Consider the following 17,228-nt stretch of genomic DNA (forward strand, 5'->3'; position numbering starts at 1 on the left):
ATTTGTATCAGCACCACTCACATACCACTACAATGCAGTCCTCACTGTTGAACTAAGAATGGTTAAACACCCAGATAACTATATCGCATTCGTCTGGTGAGAAATTGACCAGTGATGGATTAGAGGGTGTGAGAGATGGACTACAGTCACTGATAGTGATATACAGTGGAGCTAAAAGGCAGAGCTCATGTAGTGACTTCTCACAAATAGAAAGTGGATATTGATTACTGAGGCATGAACTTTCCTTGTGTGTTTTTTTTTACTGACACAGTAAAATACGGCTCTGTTGCCATGGCTACCATAATCCGGACCCATCTGAGCACAGCTGTGGACTCTGAAATTTACCTCCAGCTCCAACACACACACACCCACACGCAGGTTCACGCGGCTACAGTTCTTCCAGCTCACTGTGTTCTCTCACTGTGAAGTGATTTGCGGCTCCTAATCCTGGAGTTCAAACAAGCCACTCATCTGACCACAGCTGGACACAGCTGTCAGATTTAGCTGATAGGATTCAACAATACAGTAAACATGTTTACAGTGTCCTTTCCTGAGCTGTCAATATCACATTCCAGTCAAAACAATCGTGAGTGACTGGGTGAGTGTGTGTGAATGACTGTGTGAGTGAGTGAAACCATCCAGAGGTGTGAGTGTGTGTGTGAAATAATTCAGGGGTGTGTGTGTGAGTGACTGGGTGAGTGTGTGAAACCATCCAGAGGAGTGACTGTGTGAGTGACTGGGTGAGTGTGTGGCCCAGTTCGTTAAAGAATAAAACACCTCTGCTGTTCTTCTCCGCTAAGGCTCGTGTTTGCTAGCATGCTAATGGAATTCTCCTAATCTCAGACAGGTATCTTCAGTAGAACCTTGACACAAAAGCGTGCCCTGATGCATTAAAGTGGGAGCGAAACCTCTTGGGACCCTGAGCAGCTCTCGCTTCACTTGCTGCTGGGTTTGAAAGACTGAGCAATTAAAGGCGGAGTTGAGTGGTGAAGACGTTAGAGCACAAATGAGTGCTAATAAAATTCACTAGGCACATTAAACCGTAACTGAATTCTCCGCGAGCAAAAACACACGAGGAGGCCTCGGCACTTTTACCGTGTGGTGTTTTTCATGCCTGAGGCCAAGGAAATGGACCAGTTTCAGAGCTGACAACAAATCTGTGATTATTATTCATTAAAAAACATTATTTTCTTTGCTTTCTTTCCTTCAAGACAGTGTCCTACAGAAGGTTATTAAGAAATTATTATAAGGCAATTATTAATACAACTATTAATACAAAGTAAGATTTTGAATTTTTGCTCCTGGACACCCCCTAGTGTTTCAGAGTGTTCATTTTTAGGGCACTGTCCTGTAAACAAGGGGATGGGTTCCTACCCTCCTCCAAAGGTTACAAAGTGCAGTCTCTGCAGGGCTGAGTCTGGCATATCAATGAAAAGGGCTCTATTCTGCCAATTACAGCTCAGTGGGGTTTCACAATTATTTTGAAGCTGCCATTTTAAGGCATAAGCTATTTCAGCTAGGTAATGCTATTTAATGTCTCTGAGCATATTGAACTCATTCCATATATTCTGCCTACCCCCCATATATTCAGCATAAAGTGCTTCTGTTTGATCATTGATGATGCCACAGCCATCCGTAAGCGGATCACTTCAAACCCTCTGTCACTCTGAACAACGCTAGCCAACACAGGTATCTGTCACCTGATGTGACATAATTGGTAATTAATGTTCTCCTGCAAGCATGTTGAGATGTATCAGTGTTAGCAGCTGTTGTAAAAGATGCAGTAGATCTCCTCAGAGCGGAATTAGCAGTGACTAAACTGGAGGAAACAAAGGAAGCTGACCACTGATGAAGCTCTATAAGACGGCAGAGCCAAGGCAAGCACACTGAAAGGTCCAATCTCGGGAAACACAGAGCAGTTATTGAGTTAGTATACACCTGTGTGTGATTGCGCAACAGCCATAGAAAAGCTTGCTATACCTTTTTTTTTGTTTGTTTGTTTCCTCTGTGGCCTTTGAGGTCTAAGTTTTCCCTCCTGACCAACAATAATGGTCAGCGGCTCATAGATCATTTTTAGGTGCTGCTCAAGTCGAGGTTTCTGGGGGATAATACAAGAAACACGAGGAGCCCACAATATCAAAGCATGACGCAGTCGTACCCTTATCATAAGCTTTAACTGCCAGCAAGGGGACGACAGCCTCACAGACGCAAGAAATAAGATGACTGTAAAGTCCAGGAGGGGAGATCTCAACGTAATTCAAGGTGACCTTTGAACTTTTTCTGAAAGGGGAGATGTACTGGAGTGGCCTCAAGTCTTGGTCCGAAACTGACACCATCGGATAAACACATAAAGGACATAGACACAAAAGAATAACGAAGATCAAGCAAAGTACCTGCTGGTGTCTTCAGAGCCATGGACCGCTCAACCAACTTCTAGGACTGAACTTTGTAGATAAGGATTATGTTCCAGGTGAAAATCTTGGATGACTACCACCGACTCTGGAAGACTTGCTCCCTTCAGTATTAGCACCACTGGCTACTCTGGTGTGGAAGGTAGATGGACATTAACTCCTGACGCAGTACAAACAGTCCAGCAGCTTGAAGGACACTTCGTAAGGAGAACTCCAGTAAGGTTTGGCATTATTAAAGTGCCTTGTCTTGTTTTGAATGTTTGAGTGAATATTTATTAAAGTTGTACGGCTCTCTTCCAGACCCCCAACGTTCTTTGTTTTTGTGACATTAGGAAGTCTCCTCACCCTCCACCAATCTGCAGCTAATCTGCTCCAGTCCACTCACCACACACCAGGTATTAGGTCAAGAGGACACGGAGAGGGAGGAATGACCACATAGGTAGATTTTGCCAGACGTTTGTGTAATGCACCGACAGGTTTGTAGGAACTGCCCCATTTTTAATGAGTTATACAACAACGAGGAACTGGAATTGTTCCTGTTTGTGAACCTACTTTGGCACAGCTCTGCACATTTCCACTGACATCAATTGTTTTGCAAACCAGAAAAGTGCTTTCCCAGCTGGAACCAAAAAAAACTTGGTTCCTCGGCGCGAACTGTGACATTGTCCATGTGTGTGTCGAGTTAAAGAAAGATCTCAAATAAAGCATTGTTGATTAGTGGAGCTGGGCCAGGTTATTTTATTTTATTATATGTGTTATATAAGTAATTAATGTGAAAAAATAACAGGGACGTCCACTGTTTGTGTGTTTTCTGGGGCTGTGTTTAGATCTACTTTTCTAGTGTTAGCTACTTTTCTCCATTGTTCACAAGCTCAGCAGACATGTATCATACTGCACTTTGATCTGTAGTGATCCCACTGTAAACATAGAATAAGCAACGACCCTGTTCTGACTCTACAGCTTTGGCTTTGGTGTTTGGTGTTTGGTGCATTTGTCCACAGTGACGCTCACGTCCACAGGACCTCATCAACCAAAAAGATCAGGGCATTTTTCACACCGAATAGATACAAGACCAAAGAAAGACAGCTAAACTTCTCCAGGAGCTTCTAGATGAGGCTTTCACGCAAACCCTTAAGACATCACCACGTTGAAATCTCACTAACTAGCAGTGCAGAAACCTCGCAAACACAAAAGCATGAGCAGCGTTCTGCATGCTTTCCCCATTTCATGCTGGAGTAGGCTTGGCTTCACACTTCATTGCAAGCTCTCACACGAGCCCCAGTCTGAGGAGCTTTTTCCCCAGCACTTAAAAAGGAATGCTCCCCAACACTGTAAGTACAGTAGGGTCTCCAGGGGGCCGTACCAGCTCCACCAGAGTATAGCCCCGGGTCCTGTGCCACTTTTACACTTTTTTCAAAGTGGATTTCAAAGAGCAGCACGCTAGCTGCCATTAGAGAATAAACACAGCCCATTAACAGCTGAAGGCCCAAAGCTGAGATGTATGACCTCTACCAGACCAAAGATGGCAAACGGCTCACATTTCACGCCCCAGTTCATTGCCATATGCTGCTCGATATGCTTTATACATTTTTTTTTAGAACAGCTCATACTGTATTTAAATATATGTGTATTATGGTATTATTATTATGATCATATCGTCATTTCTTTTTTAATTGTATATTTATGTATATTTATCTAATTTATGACAGATATTATATTGTTAGACCCTCTCTCCCATTTTCGAAAAGTCACAAACCATTCAGCAACTTTCACAGACCTTCTCCAGGAAGCTGTTGGACACTGGCGGGTTTAAAAAAATCCAGTGTCTGATCCACTCGTACCAGGACAACACACACAGTGTCACTGCAGCGCTGAGAATGATCCACAAACCCAATCAAACCTGCTTCTTAGGGGTCCTATGGAGGTCTTGACCTTTGAATACTAATAAAGTATGCAGAGCAACAGATGGACTGCATCCTGTAAGGTCAATGGTGTTGATGGCTGATAATACTCAAAGGCAGGTGACTCTATGGCTCTGAGTGTTTTTTATGGCCTTATTCTTTAATAAATGATATGGACTACTATTATTTATCTTCTTTTGCAATGGATTACATCATGTAATAAACGCGCTGCCTGTTTGACATCTGTTTGCATGTGTTCTATTGACGCACTACGTATGAAGGCTTATATTCACCAGAATGCATTTGCAGCAGGATTTCACAATGTCCTTGGGAACACATATGAAAAGAAGCAGACTTCAACGGAGGCAGTTCTCCTGCCACAGGAGCTCATCATACGTCCAGGGGAGGGGGAAAAAAGTTTCTTGGCAAGTAAACATAGACTGAAATCTGAACCAGAAATCTGGTGTATGCCGCAATCATGCCGTAACCTGTTTGCAAAAGCCTTAAAAGTCTTACATACAACATAAAGCTCAACAAGGAAACACGATTCTGGGTCTTAATGAAACATGTGTGATCTGCTTTGGTCAAAATACCACAAGGATCAAACTTCACAGCAGCATACTCAGAATGAGAAGGACAGTGTAAAGCTTAAAGCTATGTGAGTCAGGAGGCCTTCACCCTCTTTATCTCGTTATGAGCCTGTTACCGCAAGCCTGGCCTCTCTGACCGCTGCTGTGATTTAATAAAACGCACTAATCTGCCTCTGATTCGCATCCAGACACTGGTCAGGCCTCTCCTGATGGAGTGAAGTGGAATTAAAGCCTGAGTGTCTTCATCAAACAGCCATCCGCCGTGCAACGTTTCCCCAGAGCTCACCACGACCTTTCTCCTCACTTGCCGTGTCTGTGTGGAGGGGGGCGCTAGAGTAAAGGTCATCTGGCGACGCTTTTCGCTTTCACACACATCTGCACTCATCCTCCCACTCTCTCTCTCTTTCTCTCTTGCGCTGTCACTCTTTTTTTCACTCACACATACACCCACGCACTCAGAATTACTGACGAAGCCAAGGTCGAATTCTTCCATGTTAAGTGGTACACCTTATGTAGGCATCTTGAGGTTATTGTTGACTACTTGTGCATTAGCTTCTTAATTCATTTTTTAAGTGTTCCACCTTAAGAAGTACGGAGCAACATGCGGCACCATTTAATGTGGAATGGAGAGTTTCAGCAATTGGGCAACATACTAGACATATAAATAAAAGTTTGTGCCCTATTCAGTATATAATGCACCTGCCATTTTGTGTCTGAAACAATCCCACAATGCACCACAAAATGTAGTGTACAGCAGTGTAAAATCCCCTGTGAGGTGAGTGTCCCAAACTGTATACCACCCTCCTAAACTCAGTTCTCTATAATAGTGCACTATATAGTGAACGATGTAGGGAATGATGAATTGGGAGCCATATTGGACACGGCACTACCAGGCAATACCAGCTTCTCCTCTTCAGAGAACATGGTTCCACTGCTCCACAGCTGGATACAGATGGGCATTTTAGCCTTCTAGCCCATACTTTGCACTGAGCATGGTGATTTAAGCTGTGATGTGCATTTGCTCCAGTGCCAGATGATGGGTGGCTGTGCTCAGTGGCCATCCTCTATGCTGGAAGACTGTTTGTCTTAGTCTTGGCTGAAGTAGACTCAGTCAAGCACTTGGTCGGGCTGAAGTATTGAAAGGGTGCACCTTAAAGGAAACATATTCTCCCCCTTTTCCACGACAGAGCACAGTTCTGGTTCTTAATGAAACGTCTGTGACCTCGTCCAAACCCCCACAGCAGCGTTCACCCCATGTCTAAACAGCCCAGTTCAGAAACCCTGCTTTCAGCGCCTGTTCCTTTAAATGATAATGAGGCGCTCGCTGTTCACCCCGACCCTGAACACACAGCAGTGAGGAGCGAGGAGTAGAAGCTCTGGTTTTTAGTAATTTTTGCTTGGTTCTCATTCTTCTCCTTTCACATTCTTCTCTGTTTTTACTCAGTGCTCTGATTTCTCCTCTGTTTTGCTGGGTTTAAAATCACTTGTTAACACAGTTCCAGCTCTGTGATTGGACAGACTCTGACGATGACAATTCTAAAGTCTGCACTTGGCATCAGAAGGGGAGCAGAATCAGAACGGCCCGTTTTATCCCGTTTTCTGAGCACACAGAAAACTGACTGGGTGGGTCTTGTTTCACAGTGTGTGAGTTGGTGGGCACTGGGTCGACCAATTAAAGTGAAAATGCACTGAACATGTGATTTTTCCATAACATGTTCCCTTTAAAGTATCTTAGTTCCCAAGATAGTACAGTAGGTATGTCTAGATACGTCAGAGCCACTTCAAACCCCCGCTGGACCCATCAGTCATTTATCTGCGGTCCAGAGCTCCATGTCAACAGCTAAATTATTTATGCCTGTGTGTTTGATGCTGTCCACCAGTGTCACTGCAGCGTCCAACCTCTAAATGCTCCTGAGAGGGGCTATTAAAGCCCCCAAGCCTGTGAAAGACATTAAAGAGAATCAGTGGTTGAGATGTAAATGGAGGGATGGAGAGAGATTTAGAGCTGATTTTCAGTGATGGGGATTAGAACCAGGCGTCTCCTTGTCTATGTCCATGTCCTCTCCATATCTACCAGTCTACACAGCTTCATATTAAATTCTGCTGCTGATCTAATACTGTCCGTGCACAATGTAGTTCACCAACATTTGTAGTTGTGTTTGTATTGTTTTTAGCATGTGTGTGTGTGTGTGTGTGTAACTGCCTTGTGTCTGTCTCCGCAGCCACGAAGCAGACGTGTCCGCCGGACAAGTTCGACTGCGGTGGCAAGTGTGTGTCCTTGTCGTGGCGGTGTGATGGAGAGAGAGACTGTGAGAATGGAGCGGACGAGGAAGACTGTGCTGCAGGTGAGTAACTTCACAGGGCATCTCACCCTCAGCCAATGAATATCAGCCCGTTAATATGAGGCCGTTAATATCAGGTAATGAACAGCAGACATGAGGTTTTTGAGAACAGTGTCCTTGGTTCGTCTCTTTTTCGGCAGACGTCCTCCTCAGTGACTGGAGAGAGAAAGAGGGAGAGAAGGAGGTGGCACTGTTCTTCTTTTGTGTCTAGTCCCTTTTCTCAATGCAGGCTTCTTCTCTCCAGTTCCACGTCCTTTCAGACCCACAGTGTGGAGCTGTCCTGCCAGGATGGACACTGTTGTTTACCTGTAGAGAGGGAAGAGAGCTCTGTCAGAAATGAAGGGAACACCGTGACCAATCAGAGGTTTACTGAGACCCCCACAGTGATCCCCTACTCGTGCCCTACTTTCCACAAGCACTGTGAAATTCTCTCTCTCTCTCTCTCTCTCTCTCTCACACACACACTCTCTCTAGCTTCTTTGATTTTTTTCCGTCTTGTTTCCCTTACCCTACATCCTTTCCCCCCTCCTTCTCTGCCTCTCTCTCACTCTCACATTCTCTATTTTTTTCTCTTTGTCACTCTCCTCACTCTTTGTCCCTTTTACTTGCATTGTTTCCCTTCCCTCTTTTTTCTATTTCTCTATTACTGTTTTTCAAACCTCTCTTCCATTCGTCTACTTCTGTCTTACTTTCCCTACTCTCTCTCTCTCTCTCTCTCTCTCTCTCTCTCTCTCTCTCTCAAGCCTTTAGGGTGTATCTTTGAAGATTTCTCACCAGAGCACATTCATAAACCGCATCCTATTTCAGGACAGGGTCTCCCAGTAAGGGCAGGGTAGCTGCACACTGAGAGCTGTTTACCCTGTGTGTATTTAAAGGTGATCAGCCTGAATCTATCCTCCTCCAGTCGCTCACTAATAGAGTCTGAACAGGAAAGTACACAGTGCGAGATGTGAGAGGAATTTTATTCAAAGCTCTTGAAATAACCCGGTGATTAACAGCGAGGGGAAGTGCCCTGTATCTGATCACGGGAGCGCAGTCAGCTCCATAACCCTCCGTTTCTTTTTAATTCCTTCTTCGGCTCCAGGTTTGTTTTTAATCCAAATGCTTAGAAAAAAGGACCATCCTCCACAGCAGATTTCAACTGCGTGGAGAAGCTCTGTGATGACATTTTCTTTAAACGGGAAATATAATTAAAATAAAGTCCTTCATCATATGAATGTCAGGATCTGGAGTGTGAAACAAGACCTGCATTTAATTTTCTATGTGCTGCCAGAAAACACTGGATAAAATGAGCCATTCTGATCCTGCTCCTCTTCTGACGTCAAGTGCAGAGACGTCAAGTGTCCCTGCCCCCTCGAGTCTGTCCAATCACAGCGCTGGACAAGAGTTTACATGAGAGCGCAAAGACGAGGTTAAACGCAGCAAAACAGACACAATGAGCGCGGAGAAATGTGAGTACTGTGTAAAAACGGCTAAAAACCAGAGCATCTGCTCCTCGCTCCTCACTGCTGTGCGCTCAGGGTTGGGGTGAACAGTGAGCGGTTCATTATCATTTAAAGGAACAGGTGCTGAAAGCAGCCGTTCTGAACAGGGCAGAGCTCCCCCTCACGTTTTAGCTTATGCAGTAGCTCCATAATGAAATAACATGACACATCACAGTATGCAAATTTGAGAGCCCTTGGTCCCCACCAACTTAATATTGCACTCTTATGTGTGCGGAGCATATTCTTGCGCTTTTTCTCACCTCATTTGTCTCCTGGCCACATGGCTGTTTCTCTGTCGTTATGGAAACTAAGTAATCTACAGCTCCACCCTCAGCTACAGAGACCCTCGCAGCTTGGCCAGAGGTAGAATTAGATGAAGCTAGAGGTGTCTCAATGTTGGGTGGGATTTAATTATATGGGAGAATTTGGCTGTGTTTAATTCCATATGAATCGACCAATCAGATCTCACACAGCAGGGGTGGGGAATCAAAAAGGGTTATAGATTGTAATGAATGAAATTGCAACTGTTGCTCTTTTCATTTTCATTGGTTGAAAAGAGTGTGGTGACCACACCCACATTTCCAGTCTGGTTGGATGGTCGATTGGTTTATCTGGCTATGTTCTTACAGATCACATTTAAAGACCCCTTAAGTCTTCCATGGACAAGTAGAGCACTGCAGTGTCATTACAGGGTTCAACACACTTGGAAGAGAACACTAGAAGAGAACTGGCTACATGTCCTGCCTGCAGAGAGAGAGAGAGAGAGAGTATAATTACGTTTCCTCTTACTCTCGTCCACAGATTGCTGTGTGACCCCATGTCCTTGTTTCAGTATTGAACCGTCCTGAGGAATCTGGCCAGAGACATGGAGTCCTCTGTTCCGTCTCCGATCAGTATTGATGTCCTGTCCACTCTGGAGTCCACTGTCCAGATACACAGCACTGATTATCCAGCAGTGTAGAGCTCATAACTTTCACACCCCCACAAACACACACACACCCAGAAAGAGACACAGAGACCAGTGGCAGGGTGTCTGCTGTAGACAAAGACATATTCAATAATAATCCTCTTCAATGGTAGCTTGTCTCTCTTTACTCCTGATCTGTGGTCTGCAATCCGGATCTTGTATCCAGGTTGCAGACAGGGATTTTAAATTGGCCAGCCAGTATAACAGCATCTGTACCCTCTGCCATTTTAAAATCCTGGCCTGGAACCCAATCCAAATTATAAAACGGATAGTTCCGGCCCTAAAATCTGATCTGAAAAATACATGATATACGCACACCTATGACTGCCTCACAACATTAAGTGTATGCTTCTCATCCAGTTTCTTGAGCTAAAGGCTAAAAACATAGCCCAAGGCTAGCCATATACTTCCTGCAGCTTCTCCTATAGAGTAAGAGTCCCCTCATAAAAAGAGGGCAGAAATTTAAATATTTCTAGTCAACTAAAAACCCTGAATATACATGAACATATTACACAGTCTACACTGTGTGTAGAAGAAGAATACTTTATTGTGAATGTTTGTTTATGAATAAATATGTTTGTGTATTTTATTTTGCCTGCTTTTTTTATTAAAGCAATAAGCCACACTGGATGATGGACACCTTCTGTGAATATCTGATGGCATTCAGCAGCCTCATAGACAAAATATCAAAATGTTGGATGATTAGCTCTGGCTTTCCATCTCTCTCTCTCTCTCTCTCTCTCTCTCTCTCTCTCTCTCTCTCTCTCTCTCTCTCTCCTAATAAGAGGCTTATGGGTGCATCATGTAGTTTAATAAAGTCAATGGTGGGTTGGCGCTGGGCTAATTGAGTCTGCTGTTTGCTGAATTATTCATTCCTCTCTCCCGAGCAGGGTTTGATTAGCGTTAAACTCAGCCCTGTGGAAACTTGGCACTCTTCCTCCGCTCCTGTCTGGCCTGTGGAGAGTCGTGTGCACGCGTTGCTCGCCCCTGGTCAATTTCTACTTCTTGTTGATTTTCCAATGGAAAATATGTTAACACTTCCTCCGCAGAGAGAACGCTGCTGCACGGCTCGGAACTGAACTAAATGTGGCCTGGACAAACGTTACGGAATATTTTAATGTTTTTCCCAAAGATTTCAGAAGAGTTTGAGGAAAATTACCACAGCGATGATCTGTGTCGAGGATGTGTGCACTTCATTTGACCAGGGCTAGGTGTAGGTTTGCTGGTGGGACTCTGTCTATGGAAATCTTCAGGGAAGGCTTAATGACTCCAGGGATCTAACTTGTGCTAATGTGTGTAAGCCTAGGGCTGACATAATATTGGAAAACCCATAGGAGTGTTAGCAGAACTAGTGTAAAGTGAATTTGTTTCTTAGTTTTTAGGCTGAGTTTGATAGTCAGTGTCTACACTGAAGGCCTGTTCTGGGTGTTATGATTGGCTGGCTACATCATAGAAACTTATATTAGATAAAGTGTTTTATTGGTCAGAACAGAAATGTCAACTGTTGGGTCACATTGACAATTGACAAAGGTCAGTCAGATATTATCAGAACAAGCTCGATAAGTGTGTGTTTGGGTGTGTGTGTGTGTATTTCCATTGCGAGCTACCTGTGTTGTAGCAGGCTTTCTTGATAAAATGTATTACCCACTGGCACAAACGCATGACCTTACTCTGACACACACACACACAAGTACACACACACAGCCTCCTCCCTGGAGCTCTCCATTTACAGGAACACCGCAGCCCTGTTGGAAGTTAATGTAAGTGGACCGGTCAGTCGCACTGCCTCCTCCCGGGCGTTAAAGACCCGTGGCTCTATCTGTGCTGATCAGATCCCCTCATCGTCATGGCGATGCAACTGGGACAAACAGGACCCTTCCCAGCTCCAGCTACCCATGAGTCTCTGCTTTAAACTGTGAACACATCTAGCAGTGAAATCTAATGAAAACAAATGCAGTATCATTGGACGGTTCAACACGCTTGGAGGAGAACACTAATGAATAATGCTGTTATGTCAGCTGAGAGACATTTGTATTTAACAGAATCACATAGAGAGAACGAGAGAGAGAGGACAGGTAGGATTGGAGCATGGCCATTAGTCCTGGATAAAAGTATCTTAATTATTTCCTCTTTGGTGGAAACCAAATGACGTAGATGCCGACCACTCTGGACCCCCCTAGGAGGCTTAAACTGAAAGTAGCGTAACTAAAAATGTGCATGTAAAAGCAAATGTGTTTATGAAACCCTCTCTTTGTTTCCAGCTCTGGGTGGAGGTGGAGCTTGCTGATGAATGAACAGCAGTGCGGTTGTAGCGCCTCTAAACTGAGGGAGATGGGAGATTAGGCACGGAGAGGATAATTGGCTGCTCTTGCTCGTGTTAATATAAGCTTAATCTAGGTTAATCTCACGCCACAGGCCTTTCCATGCTAATGAGGATGCTCACGAGACGTGCCCTGGTTTGCTGAAGGGATGAAGGAGTCCTGATCTCTACCGTATGACGCTTTGTTTGAAGGAGGTTTGACACTTCACATTGTGAACAGAGGAACACCAACACACACACGGTGAAATAAAAAGTCAGTTTTCTGTGTGCTGCCTACATCTGAAAACATGGGTTAAAACGAGTTGTTTTGATTTTGAGCTGAATTTTATGTAGAGAGCTGGAACTTTAACATTGCCCTGCCCTCTCTTCTGAGTCTGGACCCATATTTATATGAGAGTGCAAAGACGAGGTTAAACGCAGCAAAGCAGACACAACAACCGCGGAGAAATAAGAGCACTTAGTAAAAATGGAGAAAAAACAGAGCTTCTGCTCCTCACTCCTCACTGCGGTCCGCTCAAGGTCAGGGTGAACAATGAGCGACTCTATCATTTAAAGGAACAGGCGCTGAAAGTGGCCGTTCTGAACAGGGCTGTTTAGACAGTCCTATAATGTGTTAACTGTAAAGTGAGGCCTGATTTTGATCGAAGATGATGCTATCTTCTTCAGTTCTACTTGTCTTGGTCAGAGCGAGAAAAGTGTGTTCTCACGGCAGCCCCGGGCCGCTTTGAATCTTGGGTGATTCAGCGCTGTTTTCTGCCGCTCTGTCTCTTCCAATCAGTGACAGAGGACCTCACACAAAGCTGCTGGGTTTTCTCGGGCATTGGAACCAGCTCTAAATCAAAGAACTGTACTCAGTCAAAGTATCTCGCTCCTGACCCATGGTGTAGTGGAGGACTGGGTCAAGGACAGAGGTCCATTTACTACATTCACAGACTGTTGTGGTCTGAAGTGTTGTTCATGCTGGGATGAGTTTTGTTTTTGTTTTTTGTTTTTGTAAATTATTTTATGATTTCATTTATTAAAACAATAAAAGCGGAAACCTCCAAGCAAGGGGTTGAATACGTTTTATAGGCACTGTAAGCTGGGATGGAAAATTGTACCTGCTTCACAATCTAAGGTGGACAGGCATGAGAATGACCCTGCTGTAATTTAAAGTGAAATGGCAGCAGAGTGTAACCACTATACCATTTAAGATGGAAAGCAGAATTAGAATAAAAAGCTTGGGTGCAAGTGTTTTGTTAAGAAGCTTGGACGCCAGGATGTAACTGCTGCTTTTTAAGCTGGAACAGAGAGTTCTGTTAATATGTTTTAGACACTAGAATGTAACTATTGCATGTGTTAAGGTGGAACATAGCATTCTTGTAAGAAGCTTGGACACTAGAATGAAGCTGCTGCTTTTTTAAGGTGGAACAGAGAGTTCTATTAAGACGATCAAGTGCCAGAACTGATGTGTTTTTGTAAAGGCTCAATATTGGCTCAATTATGCCCTGAATTTTCATTTAGATTTACTCAAGTTATAATTTTGCCAGATCGTCCAGCCTTAAATCAGTCTCATGAATAAAGTAACTGCTTTGTTCCCTGTCAGCGACACGTTATGTTTCCCATTATCCCTGTTATCCTATTACTGAGGAATAGCCTCGGGACAGATGTGTGCTGTGTTAAATGTATTGCTGGAATACAGCACTCTTTCTGATGGGGTGTTGCTGAGAGTTTAAGCTCATAATCTACGCTGCAGTCTCCATTTGTCCAATTGAAATATGTCATATTAAACAGCGTGGTGTTTCCCAGCTTCCTCCAGCATCTCAATCTTACTTTTCCTTTACGGTTCTCTGTCTCTCCCCCGTGTGCTGACCCTGTCGTTTTAGATCTACTTTCCACTACTTTGTATTCATATCTCGACTGTGACTGGCAGGTCATCCCATTCTCTCCGTCATACTTTTCCATCTCATAGCTCCCCTCTCTCCTGCTTTTCCAATCTGATAGGTCTTTTGATCTGAGAGTGTACGGATTTGGAGCTGTAGAACCCTGCCGTGTCCTCGTCTGGCAGTTATTCCCTCACTCTATCTCTCTTCTTCCGTCTCTGTCTCTTCTCTCTGCCTTCAGTCAGTGTGATAGAAGTCTCAAAGTGCAGATGAGAGGTCCCTCTCCTTTCTGCAAGCCAAAGGTTTAGTTTATGAAGCCGAGGGAAAGTCTCCTCACTGATGATGCACAAGCTTTCATGGACCCAAAAAGTTGCTGTACAATTTCAGCAAAATGTTTTTTAAGTCATAAAAGTCAATACGTTATATAATAAGTTCTATTAAAAACATAATAGACGACTATCAGTAATTCTTCACCTTGTAAAATAATTGACAACAGTGTGACCTACTGTGGCATGCAGTTGTGCAGTTACCATGGTGATAGCATCATTTCTGCCTTATGGAAGATCACCTGCTGCCATTTACATGGCATAATGTGTTCCTGTTGTCTGCAGATGCCCGCGCCTGTCCTGACGGAGAGTTCCAGTGCCGTAATCGCAAGTGCCTGGCTCCGGTGTATGTGTGTGATGGTGATGACGACTGCGGAGACTCCAGCGACGAGGAGAAGTGTTCACCTCCAACATGTGGCCCTCTTGAGTTCCGCTGCAACGCATCAGAGTGCATCCCGCAGCCCTGGACCTGCGATGGAGACCCTGACTGCTCCGATGGCTCGGATGAGTGGCCTGAGAGATGTGGGGGTGGAGCCGTGAGACCGGCAACGCCCCCTGGCCGTAGAACGGAGTGCAGCTCCGGTGCTTTCCACTGTGGCAGTGGAGAGTGTATCAGACTGGCGTGGAGGTGCGACAGGGACCCGGACTGTAAGGACAAGTCGGATGAAGCTGACTGCCGTAAGTGGACAGTTTAGAGTCTTTTATCCCATGGTAGAAGTAACCCCCACCTTCTATTTCCATGACAGTATCACAGAGGGGGGTTTATGTGTTTGGGTGGGTATTATAATATTTATGGATAAGCAAAACCGATTTTATTAGACCACTGTTTGGGAATGGTCTGAAACTGACCATTGATGATGAATGCTTATTGGCACTTTTCCATTGGGTAGTACCTACTCTTCTCACCTTTACATACGTTTTGGTCCCTGGTTTGTTTAACATCCCAAATACAGCCAGTGTCATCTCAAACCCCCATCTCTACCACAATGGTGGCGGCGGTAACGTTGAATGGTGTTTACTCATGGTGTGTTGTTTTTGTTGTTGTTTGGGACTGAACACAGCTCCGTCATCAGTTCAGACAGATCAGTAGAGTTTGTTCCTTCCTTGTTGCAGTGTCCAGTTCTCGCTGGATTGTTTCGTCGGCCACTGATCCAAGGAGCGTTTGAACCTCTTCAAAAGACCGCAGTGTAATTTTACGAGCTGCCGTCGTGAATCTGATTAAAAACCAACGTGATCTCTGCTGCAGCTGGAAATTTTACAGATGGAGAGTTGGTGCTGGACGTCTGCATTGCATTGCATAGTGTGATGACAGTCAGCACTCTGCAATGTTTACATGCCACGGTTGAGTCCCTACTTAAATCCAGGTACCAGGACCAGATTTACCTGTTGGAAAACAAAAAAGCAGAGTAGAGTGGAGTACAGTAGTATATGTACCATGCAGTGCATCAGCAGAGGTGCGGCTAAAGCAGAGGGGTTTCTGATAAAGTGGCCACTGACCAGTGAATGCATGCCAAGCATGCAAGGTTTTATCTGGAGTGATTCATAGCCACCTCTCAGCCATCATGGGGTCATTAATGCGTCCATTACTCAAGTAGGTGCTCATTTTTTTTCTCGCCTGTGTGTGTGGGAGGTTTTGTCTGTGCTCTGTAAAAATGTGTGTGGATTTGTGTGTGTGTGTGTGTAAAACAATTACGTCTCACTTAAATACTTCAGAGCTTTGAGAATTTTCTTCATAGCTTCTTCACCTTTATCTTCAAAGCTTGGAAACTAAGTGCTCTCTTTCGGAAAGCGTTGCTGTGTTCAGCCCCAGGATGTCAGAGAGCTCCTGCTTCTCCTGTGATACTCGGCTTTTTGGGGGGATTTGGGGGGCTCCTGTAGCTCTTCATTCGCTGGTGGGAGTTTGGCTCGTATCAAAGCTAGGACACATATAACAGAGCAGTGTGCCGAAAGCACAAAGCAGCGGGAGGCTCCCCCTGATTACGGGACGGTGTTGTGTCTAGATAAGCCTTTGTTTTGTGGAGCTAGAGCAGAGGCTCCACAAACAAACGCCTCGTTTCCCAAACACGGGGATTATTACGTCTGCTTTTGAGGTCAGAGATCACGCTCAGAGTCACAGGAACAAAGACATCCCGCCCTCTACTCCACACCATTCCCAAATACGGATTCTAATCACGGGATACGCCATCTGCAGAGAGGAAAATCTGTTTTACTCGTACTTCATTTATATTCTGAACCTACTCTCAGTTACATCCCTGGAATTTCACGCTGCCAGGAGCTGAAATAAAGCCATAAAACTGTGTTGCCGTGGATTTGATTTGAATGTTGATGTCACAAGACCCCAGTCCATCATAGAGCACCACACATTTACCCAGTCTCTCTCTGTCACACACACACATACACAAACACACTCCCATCAGTCTGAAGGAGAACCAGTCCAGGCAGTTGTCTCCTTAGTCATCCAGCCAGAAGTGGCGCTTCTAGTTTTCCTTTTGTCCTGCACCATTACAGCAAAGGAGGAAATTACAATGTACCACTTAACCATAGTGACAAAAAACTTAAATATAACTTCACATCACTCTACACACGTCCCCCTTGGATAAACAGAGGTGAAAGCTTTCATCTCTGAGAGAGAGAGAGAGAGAAAGAGGAGAACATCAAGATCTGAGCTTTAGATATGAGCAAATCCACAGCTGCATCCATCCTTCCTTCCATGGTGAGACAAAGAGCTCAGCAGTGTGGGTCTGAAAGGATATGGAGCTGTCAATAAGCCTGCACTGGGAAAAGGATATACACACAGATCACACGGACCGCGCCCCCTGTTGGACCCACAAAGTACAGCAGCCCCCCAGCTTTCCTAACAGGAGGTTCTGTGACTGAAGGCTCTATTGCTTGTGTTATCCAACCAACTTCTCAGACTGAACTTTGGAGACGTGGCTGCAGGTTTCTTGCCTGAAAAAGGAAATGCATGATTATTGGTCTCTGACTTCCGCACAGTATGCTACATTGTAGAAGAGGATTTATAGCA

At 44.6% G+C, this 17,228-nt stretch overlaps 1 protein-coding gene across 2 annotated transcripts in view; it reads left to right on the plus strand.

The window, feature by feature from the left end:
* The window catches only part of LOC136706943 (low-density lipoprotein receptor-related protein 8-like), a 68,698-nt gene that overhangs the window by 29,853 nt on the left and 21,617 nt on the right, over positions 1–17,228 (plus strand). For both annotated transcript variants that reach the window (XM_066680702.1, XM_066680703.1), the window contains exons 4-5: positions 7,125–7,247; positions 14,489–14,881. In XM_066680702.1, the coding sequence (XP_066536799.1) occupies positions 7,125–7,247; positions 14,489–14,881 (516 nt within the window). The remainder of the gene's footprint in view (positions 1–7,124; positions 7,248–14,488; positions 14,882–17,228) is intronic.

This window comes from Hoplias malabaricus, chromosome 9 (genome assembly GCF_029633855.1).
Source record: "Hoplias malabaricus isolate fHopMal1 chromosome 9, fHopMal1.hap1, whole genome shotgun sequence".
Taxonomy (NCBI): domain Eukaryota; kingdom Metazoa; phylum Chordata; class Actinopteri; order Characiformes; family Erythrinidae; genus Hoplias; species Hoplias malabaricus.